Source organism: Sciurus vulgaris, assembly GCF_902686455.1.
Source record: "Sciurus vulgaris genome assembly, chromosome: 7".
Taxonomy (NCBI): Eukaryota; Metazoa; Chordata; class Mammalia; order Rodentia; family Sciuridae; genus Sciurus; species Sciurus vulgaris.
In genome coordinates this window covers 111,380,421-111,408,292 of record NC_136467.1, presented here as the reverse complement: position 1 = coordinate 111,408,292, position 27,872 = coordinate 111,380,421, and the positions used below count along the sequence as shown (strand labels likewise).

The 27,872-nt window shown below is 38.3% G+C and overlaps 1 protein-coding gene and 2 long non-coding RNA genes across 3 annotated transcripts in view; 1 reads left to right on the top strand and 2 right to left on the bottom strand.

Annotated features, from left to right (window-relative positions):
• Positions 1–2,175: 2,175 nt before the first annotated feature.
• Positions 2,176–7,115, bottom strand: LOC306665660. The gene is made up of 4 exons (XR_013765103.1): positions 6,977–7,115; positions 6,607–6,779; positions 6,297–6,365; positions 2,176–2,592 (listed from the first exon to the last, which is right to left on the bottom strand). It is a non-coding gene; the product is annotated as an uncharacterized lncRNA (long non-coding RNA).
• The window catches only part of MEP1A (meprin A subunit alpha), a 36,608-nt gene continuing 14,449 nt past the window's right edge, over positions 5,714–27,872 (top strand). Inside the window, exons 1-8 of the mRNA XM_079147338.1 lie at positions 5,714–5,971; positions 6,058–6,082; positions 6,169–6,219; positions 10,059–10,099; positions 10,594–10,669; positions 19,211–19,328; positions 22,541–22,716; positions 27,310–27,531. Of these exons, the coding sequence (XP_079003464.1) occupies positions 5,903–5,971; positions 6,058–6,082; positions 6,169–6,219; positions 10,059–10,099; positions 10,594–10,669; positions 19,211–19,328; positions 22,541–22,716; positions 27,310–27,531 (778 nt within the window). The 5' untranslated portion in view covers positions 5,714–5,902. The remainder of the gene's footprint in view (positions 5,972–6,057; positions 6,083–6,168; positions 6,220–10,058; positions 10,100–10,593; positions 10,670–19,210; positions 19,329–22,540; positions 22,717–27,309; positions 27,532–27,872) is intronic.
• Positions 18,297–27,531, bottom strand: LOC306665661. Its single transcript, XR_013765104.1, has 3 exons — positions 27,434–27,531; positions 26,169–26,229; positions 18,297–18,559 (listed from the first exon to the last, which is right to left on the bottom strand). It is a non-coding gene; the product is annotated as an uncharacterized lncRNA (long non-coding RNA).

The following is a 27,872-nucleotide window of genomic DNA, read 5'->3' as shown; positions in this document are numbered from 1 at the left end:
TATGCTATCTCATCAAAGCCTTGTATCAGCTCCATGAAGTAGGAACCACTACCCATCTTACATATGGAAAGCAGATACTCAAATTGCCATAGCTAGGGGGGATTTAAGTTCCTATCCAATTGACTCCAACACCATCTTTTAATCCTTATAGTGCGGTGTTCGAATATCTTTAAGAAGGAAGGGAAAGATCTGGCTGGAAGTATATCTGGGAAGCAGGGGAAGGTGGAGAGAGCTGAACAGCCCCACTATTGCCTTTTGAAATCCAGACACCTAAGATTTAACAGAGTGCCCTTCCAGAACAACAGCATTGCCTTTCTCTCTCTCTCTCTCTCTTTCTTTCTTTCTTTCTTTCTTTCTTTCTTTCTTTCTTTCTTTCTTTCTTTCTTTCTTTCTTTCTTTCTTTCTTTCTTTCTTTCTTTCTTTCTCTCTCTCTCTCTCTCTCTCTCTCTTTCTTTCTCTTTCTTTCTTTCTTTCCTCTCTCTCTCTCTCTCTCTCTCTCTCTCTCTCTCTCTCTCTGTCTCTCTGTCTCTCTTTTCTTTCTTTCAGGGAACAAGGCTGAGCCATTTCTTCCCTGATTCTGGCCCCCCCACACACACACCATTTTACAATCTAGATTGTTAACTTCCTCGTCAATCATTGGTCTGATTAGCCTGCAAACTTCCATTATTTAAGAATAGCTCCCCTGCCGTTCTCTCTCTCCCTCTCTTTCCCCCTCTCCTCCCTCTCCCCCCTCTCCCACCCTTGGGACGGACACTTTGCTGGTCTGCTTAATAAAATCTCTTGTGTGAGTTCCAATGTCTGGAGTGGTTTTCTGGGTGCTTTCATTGGTGCTGTGACTCAAATGGGCTCTTCTACTGCCACTTAGGTGAGCAGAATCCCATCTGATGCCCCAGACCCCTGGATGCTGGTCTCACCTTCCATTTGCCAGGATGCCCGGTTCTACATTCAACACTGGCCTTCAGATTGGTGAGTTTTCTCCTAAGTCAACTTAAACACTCCTCTGCTGACCTGAGATGTGACTATTGATTGTCCGGCGCCCTCAAGGTGGTTGAGGAGTGGGGGTTCCCCCAGCCACCACTTTTACAGTTACGGCTGGCCCCTTAGTTGACCTTATCTGACAGTGGGTTCCCAATCTTTATGGTGTAGATTCCCTCTCTGGGTTAAGGCTCCTCTTCACTTTTCCTGTCGAATTTCCTGGTGACAGGTCCTCAACCCCCTTGGCTTTTGCCCGGCACACACTGACGGGGGTGACAACTCCCATTATTGTGCTGCCTCCTCGTCTCCAGCCACTTAGTCTGTGACCTCGGGACACCTTGGACACTGACTCAACTGTTTATTGGTCTCCACTGTGGGATCTAGGTCCTTCACTCTGGCAGATTCACCCTTGAGATGTCTACTAGAAAATCTTAAATCTCTTCACCTGATCCCAGATCCAAAGCCACCAAAACTTATTTGTTTGTGTAATGATATTTGGCCACAATATCCTTTAGATAATCAATCAAAATGGCCACCTAATGACACACTGGATCCCAGTGTTCTACAGGACTTATAAAACTTCTGTGAGCAAGCAGGCAAATGGAAAAGGGATTCCCTACCTTCAAGCTTTCTCTTTCTTGCACACTAAACCTGATCGTTACTGTTCCTGCAAACCCAAACACTTCCCCCTGCTTCTTCTTCCCTTCCTAATTCCTCCTCTCACTTCAACCTGGCTGACAAACCACCTGCAGACTGGTCTCCTGTGGCAGAGGCCCCTCCGGCCCCTGCTCCTCCATCTCCTTTGCCCTGCTGTTTCTGCTTGCACCCCCACCCCGCGGTCCCACGCACATGTTAGTGCCTTGCCCTGCTGGCTCTGCTGGACCGGTCGTGGGGGGCGGGGGTGGGGAACATCTTCGGCATTGGGTTAAGCAGTCTGGTTGCTTTCCTGGGCTACCTGTTTCTACTGCAGGGCTTCTTCATTGACATCCGAGTCTTCCAGTTCTGCCTAGTCATTGCCTCCTGTTAGTACTCCCAGCTTAGGAGCATGCAACCTAATGCAGCATCTCCCATGCATGGCCACAACTGGGTGATCACAGACAGCTGGTTTGTCTACTTCTGCATCTGCTGTCTGCTTATCTGGCTGCTGGATGCCCTTCCCACTGTCTCCCTCTATGATCTCACAGTCTTCTCTGTTTCTTCTGTGTTTGAGATGTGGCCACCACGTTCACCTTATGCTTCCCTTTCTTCTTCCTCCTGGGCCTCCTGCCCCAGGTCAACACCTGCCTCATGTACCTGCTGAGCAGATAGACAGCATGGGACCACCGCTCACATTCCTCCAGCTTCCACTCAGGTGCTGTTCCTGAGGCAACAGGAGGCCTGAACCTTCTACAGCTGAGGCCCATGGTTCTTCAGGGTATGCAGGTGTGCCAGGTGCTGCTAGGGATCCTGGAGTTTGACCTGCTGGACCAGGACTCCCTGCTCAAATCCCAGGAGCAGACACTGATGAAGGAAGTGCCACCCCGTGCCCAGCACAGTTACAAGTAATCAGTTCTATGTCTATGCCCAGCAGTAAGCAGTAACTGAAGATGGATCTTCACCAATATGACCGAAATGGATCTTCTTATAAAAACAAAACGGGGGAATGAAGGGAACAAGGCTGTACTCATTTCTCTCTGATTCTACCCACCCCCCACACACCATTTTACAATCTAGATTAACTTCCTCGTCAGTCATTGGTCCAATTAGCCTGCAAACTTCCTTTACTTAAGAATAGCTCCACTGCCATTCCCTCTCCCTCTCCCTCAAACTTCCTCTACTTAAGAATAGATCCCCTGCCATTCCCCCCCCTCCTCTCCCCCCTCCTCTCCCCCCTCCTCTCCCCCCTCCTCTCCCCCCTCCTCTCCCCCCTCCTCTCCCCCTCCTCTCCCCCCTCCTCTCCCCCCTCCCCCGCCTCCCCTCCCCCCTCCTCCCCCCCCCTCCCCCCCCCCCCCCACCTCTCCCCTCCTTCTCTTCCCTCCTCCCTCTCTTCCCCCCTCCCTCTCTTCCCTCCTCCCTCTCCCCCCTCCCCCTCCCTCTCCCCCCCTCCCTCAGGGCCGACACTCTGCCTGTGTGCTTAATAAAATCTCTTGTGTGAGTTCCCACACCTGGAGTGGTTTCCTGGGTGCTTTCAATACTGGGGATTAAATTCAGGGGTGCCCCACCACTGAGTTACATCCTCAGCTCTTTTTATTGTTTCAATCTTGAGATAGGATCTTGCTAAGTTGCTTAGGTTAGTCTCAAACTTGCAATCCTCCTGTCTCAGCCTCCTGAGTATTGGGAGTACTGGCATACCACCTGGCTACCTTATCTTTTAGAAAACAAACTCCTACTTCCTGGTCTCTAAAATGAGCAAATATTCACTTTCAGCATAGTAGAGTCAGAATTTGGGGAAAATAAAAAAAAAGGTAATGTATTTAGGAGATAAAAGTCAGCTATGTTTTTCTCCCTGATATTTAGAGCCAATTATTAAGTAGATGCTTGTCCTGCCCCTCATCATCCGCTTTTAAAATCTTATGGATTCATTTGCTGACTTGAGCTATTTTAGCTGTTGAGCAAGTTCTGGTTCTTTTGGAAAACATCTCTAATTCCTGCAATTAGAGATGGTAGGGGATGGCTTTCCATTCCCTTTTACACAGATTGTTTTTATAAAATAAATGTTGGCATTTTCCACCCATCGGAAACTGGTCCCCAGCTGACAGCCTCCTGTTTTATATCTCTGCCTCCTGGAAAGTTCTGGAGGCAGGAAATGCTTTTCTGTTGGGCAGCAAATATAGAATGGAGAGATGCAGGCTATAGATCTAGAGGATTTCTCTGATATCAAAGATTCTTACACCTTGTGAATGCAAGAATAGGAGAGTCTGGACATCTAGGAAGTGCTGTGCCAGAGCAGATGACGCCATGGTACAATCTCTTCCCAACAGTTCATTCAATGACTTAGTGTTTCAGCTTGAACTCGACCATGATGAGAATATTTATCAACAACTACATATCAAAAGAGATGCAAGTTTATATGGGATTTTCATATGTGGGAGGAACCAAAATATTAATAGGACTGTTGATGGAAATCAACAACTACTAGAGTTGAAGGCTGTTTTCTTAGAGAGCTGATTGTTAAACATTTATCTGGAACTGACTGCAAATATCCTGTCATTTATTTTTTCTTCTAGCATGAACAGCTTTTTCCAGTTTTTTACTATTATGACAAAGGACTATAAGGAAAATACTGTGGGTACTTCGTGTATGTGTCTTTCTAGTGTACTTAACTAGAAGTGGAACTTGTAGCCTATAAGTTATGTGTGCTTCAACTTCATTAGGTAGCATCAAATGCCTAACTTTATTCTACCTGTAGGATTGAGATTTCATATGTCCTCACATTCTTGTTGACACAGCATTGTCGGCCTTCTCAATTTAAACCAGTCAGAGGTTGGGTTGGCATTTCATTGTTGTTCAAATTTACATTTTTCTGATTACTCATGAGGTTGAAATCTTTTTTTATGTTTATTGAGTTTTCTTCTTTGTGAATGTCCTATTCATATTTTTCCCATTTTTCTCTTAGAGGATATGTCTTTTTTCTCCCTTGTTGACTTATGTTTCCTGGATATTTATTTTTTTGGTACCAGGGATTGAACTCAGGGGCACTGAACCAGTGAGCCACATTCCCAGCCCTATTATGTATTTTATTTTGAGACAAGATCTCACTGAGTTGCTCACTGGCTTTGAACTCTCGATCCTCCTGCCTCAGCCTGCTGAGCCACTAAGATTATAGGTGTGCAACACCATGCCCCACCTAGATATTTATTTTTATCCAATTATATGCTGTATAAATATCTTCTTTCATTTGTGGCTTGTCTTTTAATTGTGTATTTGTCATAAAGAAGATTAAAATTTGATATAGTCAAACTTATTATTTTACTTTTATGATTTCTAAGCCTCTTTCTTGTTTAAATATTTCCTAGCCTCAAAGAGATTTTCCTGTTTTCTCTTTTAAAGTTTAGATCTTATATATTTGCCTGTAATTTATCTATAGTTTGTAAATAGTGTGGGGGTAAGAATTTAATTTATTCCTCATATGGAAATGCTATTTTTCCAACATTGTTATAAAAGAGACCAAAGTTTCCCTATTAATATTTTGGTTCCTCCCACATATGAAAATCCCATATAAACTTGCATCTCTTTTGATATGCTCTATTGTACTCGGTGATCTTTCTTTTGGGCAATATTGTACTCTCCAATTACCATAACTTTGTAAAAATTCTTTATCTGTGTTTTGGCAATTTCTTTCACTTTATTTTCAGAATTTTCTTATTTATTCTGGGACATTTACTCTTTTATGTAAATTTCAAAAACATTCTGTCAGTTTGACAAATTTCTCTGAAACCCTGTTAAGATTTTTACTGAAATGACATAGAATTTATAGATTAATATCAGAATAATCCCTGAATATTTCATATATATGTGTGCATGCACACACACACACACACACACACAAAGGGAGAAGGAATATATAGATGAGAGAGAGAGGTCATATCTATTTTATATCCTTTGATAATTGCTTTATGGTATTTTCATAAAATTTTAATTCATCTTTTATTGGATTTAAGCATACTATAATCATTTTAGATATTTTAATTCTATTATGAAGTTTATGGTGTATAGAAATACATGCTTATTTTGGTATTTTTTCAAACTTTTCCCCAGCTCTGGTGCATGAGCCTTTCAAGTAGACTTAGTCTCTGTCCTTGAAAGGGGCAATGACATTATCTTTGTCCACCTTTTTTAAAACTACAGGATATAGGGAAAGGTCAAAGTTTCTAATATGACAATCAGGGCAAGGTCCAATAGGTATTTATGACAAGGTGTCTTTGCTAAAATCAGCTCATTTGCAACAATGATCTGGTTGGGATCCACTTGTGTTCTTTCTTTTACCTTGTTTTTTGCCCACATTGCAGCTGTATCAGTAAGTACAACTCTGCTCCTCAAAATATTTTAAGATACCAACTGTAGTATAAATGATCAATTTTCTCTATATTTATTACCTTTCAGATTAAGTATCTTCCTGAAGGAGATGGTAAGAATCAATTCAAATACATAGTGTTTCTGAACTTTCTCTCTTGTTCAGCAAGATTAATACTTTTTTTTTCTATTTTTAACAAGTATCAGATTCAGATTTTGATGAACAGAAGGACATTTCAGAAATCAATTTAGGTGGGTTCAATTTTCTTCATTATTAATTTCTTGAAATAATTTAAAACTTAGTGATACGATTGCTGAAAATTTCTCACCTTCATAATACTTCATTGTATGCCTTTGGGGGGATATATTTCTTGGTACTTTATTAGGATTTGCAGTTTCTGAAAAATGGCAATATGGCAAGAGAAAGATCAGATTTTCTAGGGGAGTTTGTGAGTCTCACTGGATCTAGAAACACATTACACTTTTCTGTTCATGAATATTTCATATTATCAGTTTCTATTTTTTTAAAATAGAAGGAAAAAGAATGGGTGATTGTTCTGTTTGCTTAAGAAAATTAAAAGGAATAAGATTGTGGTTATATTTAGTGGGAAAAAGACCCCACCTTTTCTACCACCTTACCTATTGCCCATCACACAAACGGACCGTTTGGTTAGGACATACAGCAGCATGTCAGTGGATTTCTGTTTAGGCATCCTGCTCACAAGTACTTTTCTTGGAGAAATCCATGGTCTCATTCACTACTGGAAGAAGAGAAGAGCTGAGTAGTTGTCTCTTTTCCCTGTGTCTTGCTTCTGAAATGAGAGGAAAGCCTTTACATTTCAGAGTCTTTGGCCAGGAGTGATAGAAATAGAGACATTCGTGACCATAAGTGCCTTGGAGTTTGCCACAGTTTTCTATCCAGGACTTCCTGGTTCAATCTTGAAGTGAACTAAATGCTACCTTCCTCTTGCAGGAAGACAGGAAATACCTCACAGTGAGGCTGACTCACTCCAGATCATAGGTTGCAGTAATGAGGCTCTCCTCCAGGTCTTCTGACTCCTATCTCAGTAGCTCAGTGCCAGCTGAAGATGACAAAATACAAAAACCCAGACCTAAGGGTTAAATCTCTCTGGCTTTGTTCCATTCACAGAGAAGGCAGCTGGTTGATATTTAATTGAAATAGCTTGAGAATGTCTGCCTGGGCAGGGTAGAAAGGGCTTAGTAAAGTAAATGGATAAATGAATGTAAACAATTCAGAGGACCCATTCTAAAACAGGGCTAGGATTAGAATTAGAAATTTCCAAGTCTCATCCTTATTTATCTAGTAAAAGTTAATTATTTTACCTCTGAGCCATTTTTACTGTTTAGCTTCATCACCACCCCTGAACTGTGACCCCAGTGAAGAAATCTCTCTACTATGTATCCCTCCTCTTTTTTTAGTCCATTCCAGTGAAGCCTCTAGGATTGATTGGCTTAGCCTTGTGGCTAGATTCTAACCTCACAGATGGGTTGGGAAAATCACACAGAGAAAGTTGTCAGCTTTTGATTCCTTCTCTCCAAGACTCAAAAGGTTGATTAGATCTTTCTATTCTCCATCACAGACTGACTCCTTTAAGTCTGTCATTTCAGGAAATGCAGTTCCTCTACCTAGATTTCAGGTGTAGAACCTCAGAGTTCTCCCTAATCTTGTCTTTCTGTGCTGCCACACGTACTTATGGATTGGATCACAGCTGACATGTGTCCATGCTGTTATTGCTCCACTCTGGTCCAAGTCTCCTCAAAATGTTGTCCTGCCCTTTCAGTGAGCTCCTTGCTGCTTCTCCTTTTCTGCTTTCATTCCATCCAGACCTCTCTACAGAACATGGACAGAACTCTCCTCTTAATAGTTTTCAGAGGTCTAACCTTCTAAGGACTTCTCTTCCAATACACAATGACACCTTACAACCTTGATTCCCAAATGTTCCACAGGCCAACATTGCTTGAATCGCTTAAGAGCTTCCCCAGCAAAGCAGCACTTTGAGCCCCACCGTGGGCCTACAGAATCAGCATCCCCATTTTTAAAGACCCCAGGTGATTCCAGATGAGCTGACCCTGGCTGCCTCTCTGGCCCTACTTCTAACTGCTCTTCCCCTTTCTTACGTGAGCTTTCCAGGCATGCTGACCACGTAACCATTCCCCATGGAAGTGTCTGTCCAGTGTGTCCTCCCCCAACCTGCAGCATTGGCACACCAGGAAACGTGTTAGAAATGCGTGCTCTCAGACCCTGCCCAGCCTTACTGAATCAAAAGCCTCCAAGGGTTTGGCTTATCCTCCAGGATTCTGATTCTAAAGCTTGAGCACCTGCTCTAGGACATCAAGGCTTTCTTGCCTCTGCTGCTGCCTCTGCTTCCAACATGCTTCCTTTCCTCCCTCCATCAGATTTCTGTTCAAATACCACATCTGCAGGGAGGTCTTCCATGACTACCTTTGTAAAATAGCAACTGTCTCCCATCTCAGAACTCTTTCTCCCTCTCTCTCTCTCTCTCTCTCTCTCTCTCTCTCTCTCTCTCTCTCTCTCTCTCTATTATATACATATCCATCTGCCTTACTCTACATTTGTTTGTTCATGCATCTTCCCTTTCAATTAAGAATGTCATCATCTTAAGGGCTTTATACTATTCTCTGTGGTATCCCCCGGCATCTAGAACAAAGCCTGAGATACACTTAGTTGTGCTACATGAACCAATTGGGTAGTGAATAGATTGAGGCTTGCTTTCCCTGGGTATGTCCTTCCATGGAAAGTGCTACCCACCCCCCTGATCCTGGCCATGGTGACCAAGCGCCAAGGCCAGGTCTGTGTGAGCTTGTTCACATTACTCTAGAAGAGCTCTCCTCTCAACTTATTCCCAATCTAGACCAGATGCCAGGAAATGCATACATTTGTTCCTGTCAAGCCTAGGCAAGAGAAGGATGAACCAGCACAAAATGCCCTTATTAAAACGTCAACTCAGAACCTGGTTCCGACTGACAAGGAGACAGTCCTTGCTGTTTGTTGGTTTCTGACTATACTGTTGGTATAGGAATAGATTAGGATGAAATAGGTTAAACAAATCTAGGAAATGTGTGCATAAGGAAGGAGATGAGGTGAACAGCTGCAGTCATTAGCAGGTGAAACCATAATGTCTCCTCATACTTAACACCTCCATGGTGTCAGTTGAGAGATGAAATCCAACCTTTAAAGAAGCTTTGCCAGGTGGGCCCTCTGCTACCACCTGAGGATGTGAGACCCAGCTGATTATTCTCTGGCTTGGCTTCCCAGCTGTAAAATAGGGGCTGTCTTCAGACTGAAGTATAAACTCACTGATCCTGTCTGAAATTCTTTGCATTTTACTGGGAATGCTGCTTGTCACATGAGGGTTATGATAAGAAGTGACATTCTTTTAAACGCTTAGAAAGTTTTCCCATAAGGCTATACCCTTTAAGAATCTAATTTCCAGAAACAATTTGAGGCCAGGATTAAGCAATAGCAGCAGTGGAAGGGTCTATTCTGCAAAGCATCTGGCAGCTGGTCTTTGGAGATGATTTTGAACAGATCTGTCTCCTGGCTTTTCTTATTTCAAGGGTAGAAACTTTGGCTTCATTTTGGAGGGTAGCATTATTTTGTCATGGGAGAAAGCAAAACCAGACTATTGACCTAAGGACAGAGGCAGGAAAGTATAACAGTACAAAGGGCCCTGGATGGGAAGTCAGAGTTTCATTGCTCATTTGGCCCCTGACCACCTGGTTCGTCACTTCTGGTCTGTGGATTCCATTTCTTTCTTTCAAGTATGAGAGGTTCAGTGTCACCAGTCAATAAGATCCCTTCTAACTTACCTCTAGGCTTCTTAGACAAAATCTTGTTCCAAAATTGAAAAGAGAACATAATAATATGTGATATTTTACTGGCTATTCACAGGTACTCAGAGGGAATTTTTGCCTTGGTTCCAAAAGAACTTAACCACTTAAAGATTAAAATCAAAGATTTATAATGACAAAGATGAATTTTAATGTTGGAGATGCCTTTATATAATGTTCATTCACAAATTTTTCTTAATTTTAAAATTCATTTCCAGCTGCCGGCCTGGACCTCTTTCAAGGGGACATCCTTCTGCAGGTGAGTACCTGCCAATGATACAATAAAGTGCCCCAGGACTGCTGCTGCACCATGGTGAGGGGGTGAATCTGTGCTCTGTGGCCAGCCCTGGGGTGGATTCTAATTGATAATCACATCCACAAAGACTTGAACTGTAGTTGGTAGTGACAAAAACTGGAAAACCAAACAAATAGCAGAAGAGTCTGCAATTATTTAATGGTCCAGCTATTCGATTTTCCTATTAAACCAAGAATGAGAGAAAAGGAAATGGACCAAGGTATGTATTGACTGTCCATTTGGGGAAATTGTTGGCCCTCTTTATTTTGTTCTTAATACTATCTCTAAAATTTTCCAAATTATCTCTAGGGACTCTATTGTTTTTATAACGAGAAGACAAATGTCACTAAATTGAATCACTTGAGAGATTCTATATGGTGTAAGAATTTAGTGAAGGAGAAGGTCAAGGTGACCTTGAGTGCCAAGCTTCCCAGGCATCTTTGCTTGTGTTTTCACAGAATTCCAGGAATGCCCTGAGAAACCCAACCTCCAGATGGAAGTTCCCTATTCCTTACATCCTGGCTGACAATCTGGGTAATATAAGTTGCTCTTAATTAGGAGTGTCTGATTTAACTTTTCTTTCTCTCCTTCTTCCTATTCAATGGCTTCAATCTGGGAGTCACCATCAATGTATAGGAGGATTTCCCAGTCTTGATGATTCTTTATCTTATGGGAAGAAAGACATAACATTACATCAAAACCAGGGCTACTTGCCCAGTCTGAGATAGTGTCAAAGAATAATTTTAAAATTTCAGCACACATTAAAATGATAATAAAACCAACAGCAACATAAATGAAAGCACAATGAGATAAAATTTGACATCTTGGTTGTGAAAAATTTGCACTTTAATTGTCCATTTCACAATAATAATTTCTACTTTTTTCTCTCAAGATCTGCATTTTACTCATTGTTAAAAATCATAAGTAGAAGTAAGTAACAGAAGCCATGACTGACTGACAGCTGAACATCCAGCTGAATCCATGCTTGCAAGACCCATTCTTCCTAGATAAATACCACTGTCTTCATTCACTGGGAAATTGAGTTCTTTTCCCCAATGTTTTCCAGCACACTTACAAATTCATGGAATGCCAACATTTATTGGAGCATGATTTGAGAAACACCAACTTCTAAAGGGGTTCTTTCCCATTACAATCATTCCTCCTATTTGTCATATCTGCACCACTCTGTCACATGCCTGATTCTGCATCTCCACCAGGAAATTTGTAGTCTGCACCATGCTTCTGTGATACCTAAGTCAGTGTTTCTCAGACTTTCATGTGCATGAGGCCCACCTGAGAACCTTGATAACATGCAGAATAGGTCAAGGTGAGGTCTGAGATTCTGGTTGTCGAATGGTCTCCTAGGTAATGCTGATGCTGTCTGTCTCATGCAGACCCCCACTTGAGTGACAGAGTATCTCTAGCTGCAAAGAAGGTAAGAAATAATACAGACAGAAAATAAACCTGAAATAAGGCAGTGGCAGTAAGGTCATAGCAGTACTTCTCAAGTAGTACCACATGAGAGTCACCTGCAATGTCAAAAAAAGTTTTGTCTCTTCCTGGCCCCAACCATTGGGTTGTTTTATATTTGGGGTGATAATGAAGAAAGCTGATATGATCATTGTTACATCAGTCTGTGTGAATATACTTTTTTTAAATTTGGGGGGGAAAAGTTTAGGAATAGAATTGCCTAGTAGTATATGGTAAGTGAATGTTTAATATTATAAGAGAATATCAGTTTTCCAAAGTGACCGCGCCATGTAAGTGTTCTGTCTGTTCCACATTCTCACCAAAATTGATGTTAATTTTTTAATCATAGCTATTCTAATGTTTGTGAAATGGGATCTTGTAATTTGAACTTGCACTTCCCTAATGACTATTGATTTTTAGCTCATTTTCATATGCTGTTGACTATTTAATTTTATGAAGTGCCTAACTTTCATAGTTTTTGATTATATTTTCTTTTCATTGCTTGTAGAATAATTTTGTATATTATGAAGTCCTTTGTCATATTCATAGTGAATATTTTCTCTCAGTTTGTGGTGTGTCTTTCTGTTTAAGTAGTGTATTTTGCAGGGAAAAAAATTTAATTCTGACCAAGTTTGTTTTATCAAGTTTTAGACCTATGGTTTTGTGCTTTTATATTCTAAAAAATCTTTGCTTAACTCAAAGTCATAATCATATTCTCCAGTGTTTTTATAGTTTCAACTTTTTGTCTATAACTTATCAGAAACTAATATTTTGTGTCTAGTAGGATAGAAAGATTGGGATTGATTTACATCCATTAATTCATTTGTTCCAGCACCATTTGCTAAAATACTTTCTTTTCCTCATTACATGACTTAGCCCCTTTGTCAGAACTAATTGACTATTTAGCTGTTAATCCATTTCTGAAATCTGTTATGTTCTTCTTGTCTATCCTCTTGTCAGTATCACTCTGTATTAATTACTGTAGTTTTATAGTTATTCTTGAAGTGGGTTCTCCAATTTTTTTCTCCTTTTTCAAGATAGTTAAGCCTACTCTAGATCTTTTGTTTTTCTACATATATTTTGGCATGAACTTATCAATTTCCCCAATAAGGCAGCTGAGATTTTGGTAAGATTGTGTTGAACCTATGCATAAAAGTTTTAGAAAATTAACCTCTTAAAAGTATAAGAACTTCTAAGCCATAAATATGGCATATCTATTTATTTAGGTCTATAATTTCTCTCATTAACGTTTTATATTTTTCAGTATAGAGATATTATGTGTCTTTGATTATCCTGCCTTTATTTTGCAGGATATTTTTATTGAAAATAGAATTTGGATTTGTAGTTTCCATTTTTTAATTTCAGCATTTTAATGTTATAATTCATTTTGTCTTTCCTTTTCCCAACATTTTATTATAAGAAATCGAAATATGCACAAAGCTAAATGCATTCTACAATGAATACTTACATACTCACCACCTAGATTATAGAACTAACATTTTGTGTTTTGCTTTATTTCTTCTGTCCATCCTATCCATCCCTCAATATCCAATCCATTCTAATTTTGATGGGTTTAAAAGTAACTTTCAAAGGTTGAAGGGATAACTCAGTGGTAGAGTGTGTGCTTAGCATTCTTAAGACCCTGGGTTCAATTCTCAGCATCTGAATACATACATACATGCATTGTAGTTCAGTGGTAGAGACTTCGTTCATTACACCAGGCACTAAGTTTGAGCCCCAGCACCACAAAAATAACTAAGTTAATAAAAAGTGAACACAAATAAATAACATAAATATTTTTCAGGCACTAGTACATGTTATGTCAAATATTTCAGCTTACATATTGTTATCTGGATCTCAATATTTGTCAATCGTTCTTTTTAATGTAAAATGTATATAGGGTAAAAAAATATATGAACTTTAGGTATACATTTTAATGAGTACTTAAAGGATTATACACCACTGAAACCTAAATTTCTCCCAAGCGATGGAATGTTGTCCTCTCATGCCCTTCCCAGTTACTCCAACCCTTATTGAAGAAAACAAAAACTATTCTGTATTTGTCTTTTTGATGCATATATTTTCATATTCATATTCTAGACTTTTATATAATGGATTCATATGTTTTGGTATCATATTCCATTGACTAAGGATTCTTTTACTCAGTAGAATATTCTTGAGATTCCTCAGTGTGGTGTGCATCAGCAATTTGTCCTTTTTAATACTGAGTGTCATTTGGTTTATCACAGCTTGTGTAACCATTTAGGGTTGATTCCATGTTTTGGCTACTATGAATAGAGCTTCTATACCACAGCTCCACAAACAAAACAAAACAAGAGAAAAGACAACAAAAACCTACTACAAATATCTTTTCATGTGCTTTTTAAAAATATATTTTATCTCTTCAGAATCAATACCTAAGAGCAGAATTATTGGGTCTAAGCATAACTGTAGGTTTAGTGTTAGCCTCTTTCATTGTGCTTGTACAAAATGAGAGTTCAATCACTCCACAGCCTTGCCAACATTTGGTGTTGACATTGTTTTTAATTTTGGCCATTATACTGGGCTAGTGAACACTGTTTTCTTAAATATTATCATAGCATGTGGTGATATTTTATTAATTTATTAGTTTGTATTTCCATGCTGGCTGATGTTGACTTCCTTTCAGCTACTCATTGGTCATTTCCCTATCTTCCCTTGTGAAATATTTGTTCAAATGGTTTAGCCATTAAAAAATCATGTTGTTTATCTATTTTTGTTGAGTTGTAGGAATATTTATGTATTTTAGATATGTCTTTTATCAGATATATTTATGTATTTGGCAAGAATTTTGCCCCAGGAACATTGTCTTTGGTCTACAATACTTCTGATGAGAATTCAGCTATCTCCATATGATGGTTCCCCTGTATGTAATGTGTCCATTTCTTCTCTAGCTGCTCTTTATTTCTGTTTTTTTTTTTTTTTAACAGTTTTCCTATCATATGCTTATGTTGATTTTCTTTGTATTTATCCTACTTGGGTTCACCAATCTTCTTAGATCTGTAGGGTACTTTTAAAATAACAAAATCTTAGTAATATTGGGCCATTATTTTTCTCAGGTATTTTTCTACGTCTCTCCCATCCTTCAGAGACTCTAATTGCACACAGTAGACTGTTCAGTGCTTCTCCCATTGTTTGCTAAGGCTCTATTCATTTTTTAAAATATTTTCTCTCTGACTCTTACCATTTCTAGTCTTCTGTGAAACTCATCTGGTAAACTTTCTATTCTGGATATAATTCTGATATAATTTCATTTGTTCTTTTATATCATTTCCATTTCTCTGCTGAAATTCTTTGTATAATGCTTTTTTCTTTGAGTCCTTGAATAAATATAAAGTAATGATTTTCTTGGTTTGTTTCTCTATTTACTGCTGTTACTATATCTATAGATCATATTTCCCTGTGTCTTTGCAGAGCCAGTAATTTTTAGTTCTATATTAGAAAAGTTGTAGATGTTACATTGTAGAGATGCTACATTCTATGTTAATTCTTGTGAGAGCAGTTAAATTACTGGTTGATCATCTGGGATTTGTGGAGGATTTGTTTTGGTCTTGTCCTTAGTTCAAAGCAAATCCTTGAGTGATGGAACATTGTCTTTACTCTTAAGCCATGGTCTCTCCCAAGAGTTTTCCCAGCCTCTCTATTTTGGCTTGGCTCAAACTCCAAATTCTTTCTGCACTGTGGTGGGCAACAGCTGAATTATGTGTTCAACTTGATCCAATTTCCACTAAGCTGCTCTCAGTCTTCTCCCATTTATGTAGAGTGAGTCAGACAAGGATAAGGGTTACTTACACATAGATTTAGGGACCACTTTCCCTCCTCATCGACCATGACTTTCCTTTTCCATACTTCCTTCCTTGATTTTCAGCCACTCAGGCTGAAACGCAGTCCCAAATTCTTCCCTGTGATATGTCAAGAAAATACAACAGCGAGTTCTCTTTTCCTTGCGCTGCCAGAACTAGGAAGCATCCTCATACAAGAAGCTGTAGAATTGTAAATCTTACCTAGTGAAATTTCCTTTCACAAATGAAAGTTTTTCCAGTTTTCCTGTTTGGTCCTTTTTCAGTGTATGCAAAGAATTTTTTAATTTTTCAAAGTTTATACCTGTTATCTGTGGGAGGGTTAGTCAGATTTCACCTTCTCCACCATTACAGTCTATGAAATTCAATGGATTCTTAAACGGAATACAGTTAACCTTCCTATGTTCATCTTCTGCTATATACAGTCATTAGTACCTGAAGTTAACTCTTATCACATTATTGGATCCAGGGTTAGGGAGAGCTAGTGGTTTTCATGACTAGTGTGTTGTTCAAGACAAAGCCATGTAAAAACTATGTCAGTACATTCTAGGAATGAGGGTAAAGTGAGACAAAAGATAAGCTCCTTTCTTTCAAGGAGCTAACAGTATCCCAAGTGGATCAGATCATCTATGTAAAAACAGTTCACAAAAATCAGGTGTGGCTCCTCCTATGAGAGGAGAAGCACTGCAGGTTAGAAAAGAGGGAGGCTTCACTTTTGTTTTTGTTCCCCTGCTCAATGTTGTTGGGATGATTTTCATAAAATTATTAGAGTTGACTAGTTTTCTTATTTAGGTGCTGAGAGGGAAGAAAAGGTATGATTTTGATACTAACCACTCACAGAACCCTGAGTTTTGGCTTCAGGAAAACAAAAGCAGTACAACTTCCCAGATAGCTTGCCTTCAGTATAATAAATTTTTGTTGTTGTTATTCTTACACCTTACTCAGCTGTCTTGGTTGTATCTCTTCATATTACAACTAAGTAAAAATAGGTAAGTGTGTATACAAATACTCCAGTAGGTTTAATGAGTGCTCTTGGTATTGTTATTTGTGTTGTTTCCACAAGTAATTTGTTGACTACCCAATGACTATTCATTTATTTATTTTGTTTTAATTTTATGAATGATTATTTTATGTACTAATTATTGGGTACAATACAATAATTTGATACATGTATACAACGTGTAATGATAGAATCAGGGTAGTTAGAATTTCCATTTAGTTAAAGATTTTAAAAATATCTTTGACTAACATCATAATTGTACATATAATGAGGTACAAAATGATATTTCAATACCTGTAGATAATGGAAACTGATTAACTCTAGCTACTTAATATTTCTATCTCCTATCTTTCATTATTACTTGTGTTTGATATCTTCAAGCTCCTCTCTTCTAGTTCTTCATAAAATATGTAACAGGTTACTGTGAATTATGGTCACCCAACATGCTATGGAACCCTAGAACTTATTGCTTCCCTCTAACTGTGTTATTCAACCTCTTCCTAGCCTCCTTCTACCTTTCCCTTCCCAGCCTCTAATAATTTTACATTCAGATCAACTTTTCTTAAGTATCTACATTTGAAAATGAACATGCAGTGTTTGTCTTTTGATGTCTGGCTTATTTCACTTAACATAAATTTGCTGTGAATGTTTCGATATTTCTTCTTATAACGGAATCACATTTCATTATGGATACACATTTTCTGTTTCTATCTATTGAGGGGCATTGAGTTCCATTCTATGCCTTGGCTATTGTGAATGCTGCAGTGAGGGCATTCAAGTATTCCTTTGATAGCTAATATTGCTTCCTTTGGATTTATACCTAGAAATGAGATAGACGGATCATATGATAGATTTAATTTTAGTTTTTTGAGCAACCTTTGTATGGTGGTTCTTAGTAGTTCTGCTAATTCACCTTCCCAACAATGTATAAGAATTCTCTCTTCTCCACATTCCCTCTAGCGTTTACTATTTTTGCCTTTCATGTAATAGCCTTTTTAACTGGGGTGAGATGATAATCTCATTGTGGTTTTGAGTTGCATTTTCCTGTGATTGATGATGTTGAACCTTTCTTCATAAACATGTTGATTATTTGAATTTCTTTTTTGGAGGAGTGTTCATTCATATCATTTGCCCATCTTAACATTGAATTATTTGCTTTTTTGTTGTTGGTGTTTTTGAGTTTCTTATATATCATGGGTATTAATGCTTAATCGGATGACTTTTTCCCATCCTGGAGGTTGTCTCTTTCCTCTATTCATCGCTTCTTTTGTTGCACAGAAGCTTCTTCGTTTGTCTGTTTCTGTTTTTGTTGCCCTTGTTTTTGAGGTCTTTTTAAAAAAAAATAATCGCCTATACTGATGTGTTGAAGTGGTTCCCTTATGTTTTCTCTTAGTAGTTTCATAGTTTCAGATCTTTTATTTAGATCTTGGATCCATTTTGTGTGAATTTTTGTATCAGGATAGAGGAGTCAAATATCAATTATTCACATGAATATTCAATTTTCCCAGTGTCATTTATTGAAGAAGCTGTCCTTTCTCCAATGAATGTTTTTGGTTCAATGGAACAAAATACAGTGCCCATGAATAACCCCATGCATTTATGGCCAACTGATTCCCGGCAAAGGCAAATGCAATTATTTCTTTAATGATCTTGATATGATCTCATCAGAGTTATACTGTGGAATCTCCAGCGTGATAGCTTACCCCATCAAACAAGGGTCAAAAATCCATGACACAGTTACCTGGCAAACTGTCAAGGATTATGAATTCCTTAAATGTATGCATAAAATCCAATGTGCAAGAATATGATTTAATCTTATATGACTTGGTTTGATTATTAACTGGAACCTCAACCTTCAATGAGTCAATGGGAAGAAGAAATTGCACACAAATTAAAACTCAACTTCAGTTCCCTGGAGTTTCTTTCTTCTTCACCCATCCTTGTCAGGCAGTGCCCAGGTGTGAGCCCCTGGGGTGAAAGGAAATGCATTCACTCTTTGGTTAGCATCTATCATTCCTGCTCCTCAGGTCTATTAGGCTTCTGCTTCCTGGGTTCCAACTTGGGTTAGAGAAATCTGTACTGTGTGACTCTCCTGAGGCAAGGTGCTCAAAATCTCTACTCCAATGCAGGAAAGGAAAAGAGAAAATGGGGAAGTTATTTTATTATTTTATTCAACCACATATACATGTGTGTCTCTATTCTGTAGTCAAATTTATATTGTACATTTAAGGTATGCACATAATGTTTATGTCCACAACTAATTTTGTAGTGTTAGTTTCCAAATAATATATTTACTACTGAAATATATATATAATATATAATATATATGTATATATTATATATATGTATATATATGTGTATATATGTGTGTATATGTACTGTATATATATGTATATATATACATATATATATAAAATGTGCTGGGTGCAGTGGCATATGCCTATAATCCCAGTGGTTTGGGAGGGTGAGGCAGGAGGATTGCAAGTTTGAGACAAGCCTCAGCAAATCAGTGAGACCCTGTTTCAAAATAAAAAATAAAAAAGACTGGGGATATGACTCAGTGGTTAAGTGCCCTTTGGTTCAATACCCAGCACCAAAGTAAATAAATTCTATATATATATATGTGCATGTGTGTGTGTGTGTGTGTGTATAAATGAAATGAATCTCTTCAGATTGCATCTAGTGGCATGGTTTTCTATAAGCTATAAGATATGTCTATTTTCAAAGGTCTAAATAATGCTCATTCATTTTTTACTGATTCTGCAGATCTGAATGCTAAAGGAGCCATTCTCTATTCCTTTGAAATGTTCCGCCTCAAGTCCTGTGTGGATTTCAAGCCCTATGAAGGAGAGAGCTCATATATCATATTTCAACAATTTAGTGGGTAGGTAGAGTGTGAAAAATCATGTATCCTCTGGTCTATAAAAAGTGACACATCTATTTTGAAGGCTAAAAGAAGAAATTCCAAGGAAACTAAAAGCCACATCAAATCTTCCAATGTGAATTTTTAAGTTTTTATGATATTTTAATGTGCTAAACAGAGAATGAATTGTTTGGGTATGTCTGAATCCCAGAGAAATTTTTTTCTTTTCCTAGTTTTAGGTCATCTTTTAAGTTACAATGCTTTTTTTTTTTAAGTCATGTTTATTGAGGTATACATTATACTTTTCTAATGGTAATTTTCTAAATTATAGTACTTTTGACTGCATCTCTCAAAAGTTCTAAATATAAATTTTCTCTTCAGATGTATGTATTTCTAAGAATAAATTAACGTTAAATCAAGAAAGGAGCTCTCCATCTTCAACGGTGTGTGTGTTGACCAACCGGGTCTTGATGTAGTTTGGAATCAAAGCCATCACCAGGGAGACACTCAATTTGTGTCTTCAAGTTACCTGAAACCATCTCCTTGCTGCGGTGCTCATTACTGCCTACCCTCATGGATTGTCTAGTCCTGGCCTTGGGTTTTTTAAGAAAATTGGCACATAATTTAACCTCTTAAGAAAAATGTGTACAAAATGTTAGCAGTAAACAAAACAGCAAAATACTGAAGATCAATTAGCAACAAGTTAAAAACCTAGTTAAAAACCTGAAAAGTTATTTTCTTAGCTCATTCTTTTATTTTAAAAAATGCACACCTACTACACACCAAGAAGTGTGCTAATCTGTAGGTACAACAAAGTATAAGATGCAGTCTTAGAGTTCAGGAGGTTTACAGTTGGCAGGTGGGGGTGGTGGGGACCCAAGAGTTTCAGTGCACGTTGGGAAGTGCCAGGCAGGGTGGCAGGATGGAAGTGGGACCTCCAACAGTGTGGGGTGAAGTACTGGGATGGCTGAGGAGCATGTCAGGAACGTGAAGGGAGAAGGACTAATGGTGGGAAGAGAAAGAAGAGGAAGAGGAAGAAGGGGAAGGAGGAGGAGAAAGAAGAGAGCAAACAGAATCTGCCTTACTCGAAGGACTCATTGGTGTACCTGAAGGTTTGCATGTAAGAAGGATGAGCCAAGGAGCAAAGAAGTTTTATTATTTGAGGTTTTTATAATAGGTCATATAAGTGGAGATAGCGATAGTATTTGGATAATTTCTTCTTATGTAAAGGGAAGACATTTAAAGTATATCTCAGACCTTTCCAGAACCACACGGGTTAGAGGTTCACTGGTTTTGACTACTTTATCTTGTCCCTTGGTAACTTCTGAACTTCAAGAAACTGCCCAAAGTCTTTAATTATTTATTGCCAACTTCAGGGGAAAATTAGTTTTCTTAACACTTTTATTTCCATTCTTTACTACTCTTGCATCACTTTTTTTCCCCATAGAGTGCAACTTTAAAAAAAAAAAAGTTAGTGTGATCATTTTCCAAAAGTTCTTCTCTCAGTTAAATTCTCTTGGCTTATTTCTAACTGTTGACCTGGTCTCCACAATGTGTCTAAGGGGTGGTTAGGTTTGAGAGACATTCTTTATAAAAGCTCAATAGTGGACTCTCATTGCTTATGGCCAGAAGGGGCTCTTGATACATTTAAGTTGGCAGGGGAGGAGGAGAGTGGTCCACAAACTCTTCAGTGGAAGTCAACTGGGTTCTTTCAGAATGACAAGGTCAAAGGGTTAGGGTGTCGCAGAATGGCAGAATTTATGGAATTTTTTTTCAACTTATACCTTTCTGTTGGTTGGCATGGGGTATTAGTATAAAATATTGTTGGGGAGGATGAGAAAGAGAAAGAGATGATTAATGTTCCTACTGGTTTAATGATATTTTGCAGAGAAAAGTCTGGTTTGGAAATGAAATGCAAAGAGTCAAGATGATCACAGTAATGTTTGTACAACTTGGTAAATTTACTATAAATCATGAAATTGCACACTTAGAATTAGCGAAGTTTATCTTAGATCAATAGAAAATAAATAAGATCCATTCTGAGTAGAACTCAAATGAGTTTATATGTCACAATCTTGAGGAGAACAAAGGCAGGCAATAGTCCTGTTGCTAGAGAACTTGCAATCGAGGTAACACTGAAAACTTTTAGCAATTTTCTCATTCTTCTCAGCATTGGATAAAGCATAAACCATTGTTTCACAGTTTAAGGCCAACAAGAAGATAATGTGTAGGAAGCTTTGGGTTTACTGATAGAGGGGGAAATTAGATTCATGAGAAAAGACAAAAAATAATTGGGAAAAATAAGAGAATTAGAGACTCTTCTAAGAGGAATGTAGGGAATCTTCCAGAAGTTCCTGAGGCCAGCAGTTTCCAAGGGAAGTTCTGGGTCCTCCCTGCCTGGTGGCCCCAGGAGTCGGTTAGGCAGCCTTCTGGTCCTGTCACATGCTGTAGTCCTGCCTGCAACAAAGGGGTGGGCTTCACTGACTAGATTTTTTAATGAGGTTCTATTTATAATCATGAAATTTATACCTGCTTGTTAGAGAGTTTGGGAAATGTATTAAAGTATAAAAGGAAACTTAAATCAACCACAGCCACTACTCAGAAACAACTTAATATTCTGGTCTGAAGGTAATAATGTTATTTTTGGAGTTCCCTTGTGGCTTGATGAAGGTGAGAAAGAATGATGACTTTTACTTCTTTCCACCTGGATGCATTATTAGGATTAATTTGCCTCAAAGTGTGTACCAGGAATTTTCATTTTAACACTTGATCTTAGTCAAAAGACTGAGAAGCGATGGAATCATTGTTTCTAAAGTTTCAAAATAGTTCCTACAGGAAAAGTATCTTTGAGTGATTAGTATATGAGACTTCCATAGATGATTCTTTTTTTCTAGGCCCATTTGCAAATTTTTGTTTTTAATCTATACATAATACTTGCACATATTGGTGGGGTACAGGGTTATGCTTCAGTATATGAATTGGAAAACAGGTACAAAGTTGTGGTTACATAGCAGAAATTAATTCTGGTGTTCCATTTACAAAGGGTAATACAGTTAACTGTATTGTACTGAATATTTCCAAACAACTGGAAGAGAGCATGATAGAAGTTCTTACTACAAAGAAATGTTATTTTTAAAACATCAGAACTTTCTTCTAATTCATGTTCTGGAATCCTGTGAGTTATAGCCACTTAAAAATTCCCTAGGAATATTATTTCCTTTTCTCCTCTATAGATGCTGGTCTTCAGTCGGTGACCAACATGTGGGACAGAACCTGTCCATTGGCCAGGGCTGTGACTATAAGGCCATCATTGAACACGAGATCCTGCATGCTTTGGGGTTTTACCATGAGCAGTCCAGGACTGATCGGGATGATTATGTGAATATCTGGTGGGATGAAATTATTCCAGGTGTGTATGACCCCAATGTGGTTGGATGGAGTTTGCTATTGTCTTTACAGCTTACAGGAACATTCCTGGGATAACTAGGGAAATTCTGTGTGGACAGGAGGTTCAACCTCATGGTGGGAACACAGACCTTAAGAGGTGGTGACTCCTTGGGCTCTCCTTGGGTTGTGGAGATGTGATCATAACTGTTCCTGAAAAAAGGTCTCAGGGGATGGTGTACATTGGCTAACTCTATGAGGGTTAACAAAGTGACCAGAAGTTTCCACTTTGTATCAGTGTTTTTCTTAACACGCTATCTAGAACTCTACTTTCCTTCCTTTTTTCCCATTTTTAAAAATCGGTGCCTTAAAGCTGTACGTAATTATGGGATTTGTTCTTACATATTTGTTCATGTACACAATATAACAATAGAATATGGTCACTATCACTCCCTAGCATTTCTTATTTCCTTCCCCTCCTCCCACCCTCTGGTCCCTTTACTCTACTGATCTTTCCAGTTTCATTTTCCTTTTCCTCTCTAGTTTCCACACAAGAAGGAAACCATATGACTCTTCATTTTCTGAGTTTGGCTTATTGCACTTAACATAATGGTCTCAAGTTCCATCCATTTTCCTGCAAATGATAATTTCATTTTTTTCTTTATGTCTGAATAAAACTTCATGTGCATGTATACCACATTTTTTAGCAGATTCATTCAATCATGGATACCTAGGCTGGTTCCATAGTTTGGATATTGTGAGTTGTGCTGTCATAAACATGGATATCCATGTATGACTATACAATGATAACTTTAATTCTTCAGGATAAATACCAAGGGAGCAGTATAGTCTTTTGAGGAATCTCCATACTGAATTCCATAGTAGTAATACTAACTTACAATCCCACCAATATTAATGAGTGAAATAAATTAGGCTCCTGAAGATATTTGGGTTGCTTTTTCTGTATGTGATGTCTGTGGCTCTGGAAGACCCAGTGAATGTGAGTTCACTACAGGATGACCCTAGGACACACACCAGAATATTTTTGTGTTCTATTAAATCAATGTTTTAGCTGATATTTATACCTCTAATTGTGTTAATTATGGCTCATTATCTGAATTCTGGTTAATCAAAATTTAATGGTCTTTTCTTCCTCTTTCCTATGCATTTCTCCTCTTCTGTGCCCTCCTGCACTGCCCAAAAGATAATAGTTTTATCTTACATACTACACACTTACATTATTTTAACTATTTCAATCTTCCTTAGTTGTTTAGAACTCCTCGACTGCTGCTTTCCTTGTTTGAGACAAGTAGGATTCACTGAAATGCTGTTTGTGGAACAGTTTCTGAATGTGCTTTAAAAAAAGTAAATGCTGCAAGATACTTTAGATTTAAAAGTAGGGAATAGTTCAGGGAATGGAAAAGCATTATTTTTGGCAGTTTGAAACTTGAATATATCAAAAATGCTTAACTACTATCACACATGGCTTTTGTAAGCAAATAATTACCTTGTGTAGATGTGTTTAATTTAGATCCCAATTTCATATGTGGCAGGTCACCTATAATTTTGGTTTTAGAGGTGTAGAAGAAGTGGTCAAGCTTTAAAATTAAATATGAATCCAATAAAGATTTCTGGCAGAGCCAGATCGATTTGGAATAAGGTGGGGGGATGAGTGGCTAATCATATCAAAATCATGTATGAGGTTTCTCAACCCATGTCCTCCCAGTCCCTCCTATATTGATAATTTCATGAATGTGGAGTGGTGGGAAAGGGAGGAGAACAGCGTAATCTGTACACGCCTAGAAGGTCACCAGGACTGAACCACAGGCGTATTCCAAACCATCCTACCACCTGCCCTCTGAGTTGGAGGTCATGTCGTATTCTTTGCCTTCCAGTCTAATCTAGAAAAGTCTTGTGGTATATTCAGCCAGAGATGAAATCACAGATGAGACTTAATGTGTTCGTCTCCCAGCAGTAATTATAACTGGGTGTGCTGGGTGTGTAAAGGGGAAAGAAGAATGAAGGCAAGGGCCAATGACTAAATCCTGATTGTGCGAATCAGGGTACTTTTAGACTTTGTCTACGTTTGCCGGTCTCCTGCATTTCTTACCTTCCTGTACCTATTCTTGGCTTTGCTGAAAATTCCATGAGAGAACAGAAAACATTCTTATTTCTGAGTTTTGAAGAAGACATCGTTTAATGTTTTTAAGATGGTTTTAGGGCCCATAATCAGGCTAGTGTGATTTGCAGATTTGCTTAGCTCTGCTTAAATATGGGTTGCTCAATATCTGTTTGCTTATCTCCTATCTATGTTTTCATCGGGTTCAATTCCATATATCTAAATTGCCTGCAATCACTGTGAACTGTTCTCAAATGAGACATCAAATTCCATAAGATTATAAATGAACATGGCAGTATTATTTCTCAGGGTAATTTATGACCTTTATTGCATCTCATCACTGGGTGCTGCAATCTTATTATTTAGGAGGAGACTTTACTGGCATTGCAGTTTCTGTCCCCAAGTCCATCTGTATTTCTTGAGCCAGAATTGTTGGTTCCCTTCTGCTAAGGAAAAAACTCAACTTCTGAGGTCCAGCACGGTTGGTAAACTCTAGCCCAAGGGCCACTTGTTTTTATAAATAAAGTTTTATGAAAGCACTGCTATGCCCATTGGTTTACATATTATTGATGACTACTTTTGTGCCTCAGTGGCAGTTTGAGTAGGAGAGACAGAAAATATGGCTTGCAAAGCCCAAAATATTTCCTGCATGACTCTTTACAGAAAAAGCTTGCTGAGTGACCTTTTGTTTACAGGATCCCTCTGTCTTCAAGACTTTTAGTTGTGAGTTTCCTGAAGGTTGAACTGTGTCCTGTGCATTGTCAGGGGCCATTGCCTTTCTGGTACAGCTCCCAGTAGGTTGGAGGCACAACAAAAATGTGTTGAATAAATTTTAAAGTATTTTTCAAACCATTTATTCATAAAATATTCTGATAAGAATTTTTAAATAATAAAGAATAAGATAATCTTTCCTCATTTGATGGTTTTATGGACAATTAATGAAAACAATCCAGCAAGTGGAAAGTGTCTTCCTTTGGGTGCCAACCAGAGTCACTAGGAGATCTTAGACTGAAGTCGTGATCCTTACCACCACCTGATGCTCTTTACAGTCATATCACCTCAAATGACCTCCTGGTACCAAGGGTTCTGGAAGGAGTTATCTTTCCTCTTTCCCAGCTGAGCCTTTTTTTTTTTTTTTTTTTTTTTTTTTCAGTACTATACCTCCTTTAAAAAATGCTGTGATTCCTCTCAAATAATTTCCCACCAAATCCCTGCAAGTTGGGAGGATAAAACATCAGTTCTGATTTTGCAGTCAAAGGGGTTCATAAGCTTCGGCAAAAGCATTTGGAAGGTCCCTCCAGCACCTGCTGGAGCACGGCCTGTTTGCACCAGACTTCTCCAGGCCCACGTGTACCTACCTCTATGTGATCTTTGCAGGGTGTTTCCTTCTGTAATTGTTCAGAGCAATTGGATAAGGAGCTACAGAAGGGGAAGAGCATGAGAACAGGAGGTTATGGTGGAAAGAGTTATGAGCATTCTCATTTGGTCTTCCTATCACTCCCCAAGATGAAAATTAAAAATCTAAGAACCACCTTCCCATGACTGCAGCTGGAGCAGTAAATTCCTGATGACTTGTCAATTGAAGAACATCTCACCAGTATTTAGTTCAGCTTTTCACTTTTAGTTCAGTATCTCCCTCATGCTACTCTCAGAAAAATGTTTGCGTTTCCAATTCTTTTGAAGTTTTAAAAAAATATATTTTTAGTTGTAAATGGACACAATATCTTTATTCATTTATTTTTGTGTGCTGCTGAGGATCGAACCCAGTGCCTCACACATGCAAGGCAAACACTCCACCACAGAGCTATAGCCCTGGCCCTGCCTTTCCAATTTTGATAGGAAAAAAATTCTTCTATTTTATTTTTCACTCCTTAAGTTTATTTCTGGACCCAAGGGAGTAAATCTTGATCCACAGGAAGCCCCTTTCTTGCCAACTACTTGCTTTTCCTTCTGGCCCCACAGATTTTTTCTTCCTAACCCATGAGGAGCTGACCAGATATAGTAATATGCAGACTTGGTAGCTGAGGTACTTGGCTATTATGAAAATGTGTCTTGAACAAAATCAATCTTGAACATTTTCCTGAATTCAAAAAAATCCTTTTCCTTCCTGCCATTTGGAATATTTGCCTCAGATTATCTGTTTTTCCTTCTCTTTCTGAGACACACACACACACACACACACACACACACACATTTATAATGCAACTGTGCATCAACTATGTACACATATTTAGTAAGTTATAGATATTTATATATTCTAACATGAGTATTCTATGGTTGTTCCAATAATTTTATACATATTATTTAACATTTTAATGTTATATTAATTAGTTAGTATTAATAAGTGTATTAACTTATACATCATATTAATTATAAAATATGAATATAAATCAAAATCAAAGATTATTTCCCTTTTGGGTTTACGAGTATCTAGTCAAACAGGAAAGGTTGGAGGAAATATCATGACTGGGCAGGACCTATGGATTCTTTTTCTCACAGGTTACCAGCACAACTTTAACACCTACGATGACAGCTTCATCACAGACCTCAACACACCCTACGATTATGAGTCCGTAATGCATTATGCACCTTTCTCATTTAATAAGAATGAAAGTATCCCTACCATCACGGCCAAGATACCCGAGTTTAACTCCATCATTGGGCAGCGCCTGGATTTCAGTGCCATCGATTTAGAGAGACTGAACCGAATGTACAACTGCAGTGAGTATCCCTGGGTCTGAGGACTGGGAATGCTAGCCTCTGCAGACATTCCTTTGGCCTTAGTTTGTTTTCCTCTTTTAGAAGGTTCTGGATAGGGAACAGGGATAAACTATATAATCTTCGGGGCTTCATCTCTTGACTAGAAAAATTTATAACATCTACCTACTTCATAGGAAAACGAGGTAATTGATTTAAGAAAATCAGTTATGCAGTTGTGTTTTGTAAAGTAAAAGTATTGGACAAATGTAAGGAGTTGTTATCATTTAACTTCTTTAACTTCCTTTCGAAGGGTGTTTAATTATGTGAAGGTCAAGAGAGACAGTGGGCTTAAAAGTATTTTG